Below are 6,956 nucleotides of genomic sequence, written 5' to 3' on the forward strand. Positions count from 1 at the left end.
GGCCTCCACCGGGCAGCCCGCGAGCGCGGCGGCGGCGGCGGCGGCGGGCGGCGGGCCCTCCGGCAGCGGGGATCGGCTCCGGGCCTCCTCCCACCCTCGGCCCCCTCCTCCCGCGACTCACCCCTCCCGCCCACTTCCAACCACTGCCTCCGGCCGGCCGAGAGAGAGAGGGAGTGGAGCCGAGAGAGAGGGAGCGCGAGAGGGAGGGAGGGGACGGTGCCTTGGCTGACTTTTTTTTAGAAAGGAGGGTGGGGGTGGGGGGGTGATTGCCGGTCGTTTGCTGGGGCTGTTAAATTTTAAACTGCCATGCACTCGGCTTCCAGTATGCTGGGAGCAGTGAAGATGGAAGGGCACGAGCCGTCCGACTGGAGCAGCTACTATGCCGAGCCCGAGGTAGGCACTCGCCTTTGCCGGGGGAAGCGGGGTGGCGGCGTCCGCTCTCAGCCCCAACCTCTGGACCGCTTCCCCGGCCGGCCCCCGGCCCCCACCCCAGGCGCTCCGGGCAGCCGCCTTTTCCACCCTCCTTCGACTCAGATGGGTCTCTTTTTTATACGACACACTGTTAGCCTTGAGATAATATTAACTTTGTGATCAAATATTGACTTGCGGCGCCTCCAAATCCTCTTCGTGGCCGAGCCACGCACTATCCTAACAGAGTTGTGTTTGGCAGCGCGCGGCTGGGGAGGGGTGGGAGGTCGGCCGGCGAGGGGGTGGGGAGCTGGAGTGGAGAAGGTGGGCAGGAGTTGGGGGCTGAGGTAGAGAAAAACGGTCCAGGACTAGGCGACAAAGAGAAAGAAAGTTTGTGGCTGCAGAGCCCAGCCGCGTGTAGTTCTGTCCGTGGTCCCCTCCCTGTCCCTCCACTCAATGCCTCTGGCTGGCCCCAGACTGCGCGCAGACACCGCGTTTCGGTTCCCCTGGGGCCCAGAATGGGGTCCCGGGAGGAAGGCTGAATGGCGAGGACCCTGGGATCGTCTCCGCGGGAGGCCGCCGGGCGCCCTGCGCCTTGTCGCACAGGTCGCTGGCCAGGGCCGGAGGTGGCGTCCGGGCCCGCGGCGCCTGCTCGGTATGCTGGCGTGAGAGTCGGGGAGGGTCTGCGGAGGGGAGATGCATTTGGGATGCCTGGCTTGGGGCGCTCCCGAGGACCTCTGCTTTAGAGTCTGAGCGAGGCGCAGGAGGGCGAGGAGGCGGCCTCGGGCGCAGAGCGGCGGCCCCCGCGCCACCTCCCCGAGGGCGATCGCGGCGCGCTCCGGGTGAAACGGACGCGGGGCCGGGGCCGGGCGAGGGCAGGACTCCCCGGAGGCCTCCCTGGAGGCGGGGGCCTGGGCTGGCCCGGTGGGCGGGGGGTCAGGCCGGGCGCGCTTCTGCCGCGGTGCTAACGCTGTGCGCCTCCCTCCGGGCTCTGTCCTCAGGGCTACTCCTCGGTGAGCAACATGAACGCCGGCCTGGGGATGAACGGCATGAACACGTACATGAGCATGTCGGCGGCCGCCATGGGCAGCGGCTCGGGCAACATGAGCGCCGGCTCCATGAACATGTCGTCGTACGTGGGCGCGGGCATGAGCCCGTCCCTGGCTGGCATGTCCCCCGGGGCGGGAGCCATGGCCGGCATGGGCGGCTCGGCCGGGTCGGCCGGCGTGGCTGGCATGGGGCCTCACCTGAGCCCGAGCCTGAGCCCGCTCGGGGGGCAGGCGGCCGGGGCCATGGGCGGCCTGGCACCCTACGCGAACATGAACTCCATGAGCCCCATGTACGGGCAGGCGGGCCTGAGCCGCGCGCGCGACCCCAAGACGTACCGGCGCAGCTACACGCACGCCAAGCCGCCCTACTCGTACATTTCGCTCATCACCATGGCCATTCAGCAGAGCCCCAACAAGATGCTGACGCTGAGCGAGATCTACCAGTGGATCATGGACCTCTTCCCCTTCTACCGGCAGAACCAGCAGCGCTGGCAGAACTCCATTCGCCACTCGCTGTCCTTCAACGACTGCTTCCTCAAGGTGCCCCGCTCGCCCGACAAGCCCGGCAAGGGCTCCTTCTGGACCCTGCACCCCGACTCGGGCAACATGTTCGAGAACGGCTGCTACCTGCGCCGCCAGAAGCGCTTCAAGTGCGAGAAGCAGCTGGCCCTGAAGGAGGCCGCGGGCGCCGCGGGGGGCGGTAAGAAGGCGGCCGCCGGGGCCCAGGCCTCGCAGGCTCAGCTCGGGGAGGCCGCCGGGCCGGTCTCCGAGACTCCGGCGGGCACCGAATCGCCCCACTCGAGCGCCTCCCCGTGCCAGGAGCACAAGCGAGGCGGCCTCGGGGAGCTGAAGGGGACGCCGGCCGCGGCGTTGAGCCCCGCGGAGCCGGCGCCGTCGCCAGGGCAGCAGCAGCAGGCCGCGGCGCACCTGCTGGGCCCGCCGCATCACCCGGGCCTGCCGCCCGAGGCCCAGCTGAAGCCGGAGCACCACTACGCCTTCAACCACCCCTTCTCCATCAACAACCTCATGTCCTCGGAGCAGCAGCACCACCACAGCCACCACCACCACCAGCCCCACAAAATGGACCTCAAGGCCTACGAACAGGTGATGCACTACCCCGGCTACGGGTCCCCCATGCCGGGCAGCCTGGCCATGGGCCCGGTCACGAACAAAGCGGGCCTGGACGCCTCGACCCTGGCCCCAGACACCTCCTACTACCAGGGAGTGTACTCCAGGCCCATTATGAACTCCTCTTAAGAAGACGGCGTGACCTGGCTAGCCTGGACCCAGACGGGAGAGACAGGAAATGGGGTAGAGACTCTGAGAAAGGGGTGCTGGAAAGATGCGAGGGAGAAGGACCCATCACCCCCCGCCCCGTGAACAGAGGTCTCCCCCACCCTCTGCAGCCCTTCCCTCCCTCACATGGGCCACACGGATGTCTATCATGATATATAAGGAGGGAAAAGGAAAAAAAGATAAACAGTCAAAAAAAGAGAAGAAGGAAAGCCTCAGTTTCCACTACTGTGTAGACGCCTGCTTCTTTAAGCACCTGCGAATTCTGACTTGTTGTTGTTGTGGTTTCTCTCCGTTGCTGTCATTGCAGGGAAGTCTTACTTTATTTAAAAAAACAAAAAAACAACAAAAAACAAAAACAAAACAAAAAAGAAAAAAACACAAACTTTTGTGAGTGACTCAGTGTAAAACTGTAGTTTTAACAGAAAACAGAGTTGTACTATTGTTTAAAAGAGAGAAAAAAATGATGTAAGGGTCTGTTGTAAATGATCAAGAAAAAAAAAAGCATTCCCATTCTTGATACGGTGAAATTCAGGTCTCGAGTCTGATTAATTTATGGTTTCCGTGTGTTTTATTTATGCCTTATAAATGTGTGTTCTGACTACAAGGGCCAGAGTTCCACAAATCTATATTAAAGTGTTATTGCCAGTTTTTTGCTTTGAATCTTCAAGATTTTTTTTCCTTTGCCTGATTTAAAATATAAACAGACCTGGGAATTATTTTAAAATGGAGGGAGGGAGATCCTGGCTGGTTGCAGGTTTTATTTTATTCTGGGGGAGGTAGTTGCTGTTTTATCAACTATTTATTATTAACATTTTCAGACAAAGTAAAGTTGAATGAATTTTACAGTAAACAGACACATACCCATTGCCCAGATCCTTCATTTCTCATTTCACTGTACTTGTTATACAGCATATCTGTCCATCTATCCACACCTCCGTCGGGTCCACTTATCTTATTTTCCTAGATGCATTTCAAAGTAAATTTCAGACTTCAGTACACTTCCCCCTAAACACTTCAGCAAGGACATCGTTAATGGAACTCAACATTGTTCAAGGTTACTTCTTTGGATTTTGGGTTTAACTTTACACACAGTGAAACTCACAGATCCCAGGTGAACCATTCTGCAGATTGCGCGGATGATGCAGGTTTATCTCCGAAGCCTGGAGAAAACCACACATCCTATCTGTATTTTCCAGCTGGGCCATGTGAAGGTACAATGTTGTTGACATCTCTGGGACCCTGGGGCTGGCTTCTCTGGAAAGAAGCCTGCATTTTCCATGTTTTTTCCTGTACGTCCAATCCTAGGCCTCCCTTCAAGGCAGGGAGCCTCGATTGGACTTGCAAATTCCTGGTGCAGCTCTTTTCCTTTTCATCACTGCCTCTCTGCACCCATTCACCCTTCCGTGGAATTGGAACTCCGCCTGCATTGACAGCCTCAGGCCTCTGTCTACACTGCACCCTCCACCTTCACTTAGGTGTTCTGCACAACCTTGGTAGAACTTGCCGCAGCCCAGGAGTAGTGAGGCTTCTGGAACCATGCATTTGAGCATCTGGTCTGGAGAAACAAAAGACTTTCTCCTGGAAGTGATTTTAAAGGGAACTCAGGGTCCTGATGGAAACCTTTTAAAATATGTATATTGGGGGATGAGGCAGAGGTAAGGGGGTGTCCTGCACGGCTGGCCAGGTGCCCCTTGTCAGGGGTGGGATCCCAGGGTCTGCAGGTTTTCTCCCTCCCACCTCCACCCAAACTCCGAGGCCTTGGCCAAGCGGCCTCTTAGCCCGGGTTGGCAATCTAGGATTACAGCACCAAGGAGGTGAGTGGGTATGTTGTGATTCTTCAAGGAAAACCGAAAAGTATAAAGAAGGACCCAGAATAAATTCTTACAAATCGTACTGCCTCTCTCCACAGACAGCCTAGTGGCCCCAAATCCTCAGCCAACCGAAGTGGAAACCTCGGAGGCCAAGCGGGGCCCGGCTTCGCAAAGTGGGCTCCGCTTTGGCTTTGCCCCGGGCATCTAGCTGCTGGCAGGCAAGCTGGCCGAGCGAGGGCAGGAGCCATCCAGGGCGCAGCTAGCTTGCGATGGGTGAGAATCTCCACAGTGTCGGAGGCCAAAACTTTCGGACTCAGGTTTCTAAGCTCCGGCTCCCGTGTCCCGGACTAGATCTTTGGGCTTCCGGACCATCTAAACTTGGAGTGTGCCAGCTTCGCCCCAAGCCTGGCTACCACCTCTGCGAGAGCCCTCCCCACCTTGCGGGGTCTCTCTGCCCCTCAAACCCTGGCCTTCCCACGCGCCTGAGGGGGGTTGGTCCTCGCCTCCGCCTCCCGCCTCCAAATCCCTTTTTAACATGCCACATTGTCCCGAAGAACACAAGGAAGAGAAATTGGGGAGGGGGTGGTGGGAGGGATCCGGAGGTCGCAGCCAGCAATCAGGGCCGTCTCTCCCCCTGGCAAGGACACACACGTCGTGAGCCCAGCCTGAAATGTGTTTCATTATCACATAAAAGGCTCCCGTGGCGAAGGAGCCGAGAGGCAGGGCCGGGGGCCGAGTGCGGGACAATGAAGGCTGAAAGCGCTGCCCTAACCTGCTATGTTTCCTATCGCACGCCCATTGTGCGAGGGTCGTTTTAAACTACTTAGCGCGCCCCCCTCCACTGATCCCGGCCAGATAAGATATAGTTCTGTCCGAATACATAAAAAGGATGTCGGGGAGCCGGCCGCTCCGGAGGCTTTTCTGCGCGTCCTGCGTCTTTCACACCCCCCATCCTCCCGCCCCAGCCCCTCCCCCCGCAGGGCCCCCAGCTTACTGGCGCTCAGACCGCCCTCCGCCCGCGTTCCCCAACTCTGAGTGCAGCGTTTGCTTTTCCCTCTCTCTCCCTCTTTTTCTTCCTTTTCCCCGCGCCATCCCCGCGCGCGGGTTTAAGCATCCGTGATCTGTGAATAAACAGTCAGTAAACAACCGAAAAAAACATTCTAGATCCGAATTCCAGGAGGGTAAACTTTCCATGCCACGTCACACTTCAGCAAATTTGCACAGATATTATATTGCCTCTCCCTCCTTTATTATTTTTTTTTCCTTTTTTGCCAGGATCCCATTGTACTTAACTGAATTTTATAACGCTGATCGATATCTTGGTAAAATATTCATTTTTAAACTAGCGGGCAGTGAAATCTTTGCTTTGTGTGCTAAAGTCAACAGTCGCTCGGTTTGAGCTCAAATAAATGCGGGGATGCCTCGGCTCGGAGCAGTCGGCCGCCTCCCTCCGCGCGCTGGACGCTCCGCTGCCGCCGCCGCCCGCCTGCCCGCCGCACCGCAGGTAGGGAGCGCGCCCACTCAGGGGCCGCGCCCAGGTCCCCGCCGAGCGTGCGCCCCCCACTCCCGTCCGCGCGCCTCCCCTCCCCCAGCCAGCCCCTGGCCCTTCCCGGGCTTCGACGCCTGGGGGACAGGGAGTGAGAAGCTGAGTCGCGGAGACCCCGGGGCTGGGGAGGTGGCCTTTTTGCAGGGGATTCTGAGGATGCTCGGCGTGGGAGGATGAGGGGTCGAGGAGCTACACACTCAGACTGAATCTGGGCCCTGAGCACAACTGGAAAGTTTGGTGGGACCCCAAAGCGACGGGAAGCCACCGCAGGCCCCTGCAGCCGCTCCGGGCTGCTGATTCGATCCAAGGGCCGCCTGTCGCCCTAGGACAGTGGGAAGGTGGAGGTGGGGGCCGGCCTTGGCCTCAGAGCCTGGGATGGGGACGGTGGAAGACGGCGCACTGGTACTGGGAGGCTGCGGAGCGAGGCCCGAGCGTGGACGCGCATGGGTTCCAGTCCCCTCTCGGGGGTTCCAGGAAGCCCCGGGGCCCAGGCGGCAGTGGGGTTCTCGCCGTCCGGGAGCCGAGGAGGGGCAGCGCCTTTCCGAGCGGCCGGGGAACCCTGCGTTCTCGCCGCGAGCGCGCACGGCCGCAGGCAGGTCAGGGAGCCTCCGGGCCACTAGCCCGGTCCAGGAGGGAAAGGCCGAACCCGGCCGCGGGGCCGTTCCTCACCCACTTCCCCCGCGCTGGCCCGGGGCACCGGGTTTGAAGGATCGGACAGACCGACCGCATCTGTCTGCAGTCTGCGGCAAGGCGACGGCTCGGAAAACTAGTGATTCCGAGGCTGCCAGTTGACACCGCGGGACCCTCGGCTGTCGAGGGCAGGGTGGGAAAAGGTGTCTTTCCTCT

General features: G+C 59.8%; 1 protein-coding gene across 1 annotated transcript; it reads left to right on the forward strand.

Annotated features, from left to right (window-relative positions):
- The first annotated feature begins 306 nt into the window (after positions 1-306).
- Positions 307-3,248, forward strand: FOXA2 (forkhead box A2). Its single transcript, XM_024123628.1, has 2 exons — positions 307-393; positions 1,410-3,248. The coding sequence occupies exons 1-2, from the start codon at positions 307-309 to the stop codon at positions 2,712-2,714; spliced, it is 1,392 nt and encodes a 463-aa protein (XP_023979396.1). The 3' UTR covers positions 2,715-3,248.
- The last annotated feature ends 3,708 nt before the right edge of the window (positions 3,249-6,956 follow it).

Source organism: Physeter macrocephalus, chromosome 14, assembly GCF_002837175.3.
Source record: "Physeter macrocephalus isolate SW-GA chromosome 14, ASM283717v5, whole genome shotgun sequence".
In the NCBI taxonomy this organism is placed as follows: domain Eukaryota; kingdom Metazoa; phylum Chordata; class Mammalia; order Artiodactyla; family Physeteridae; genus Physeter; species Physeter macrocephalus.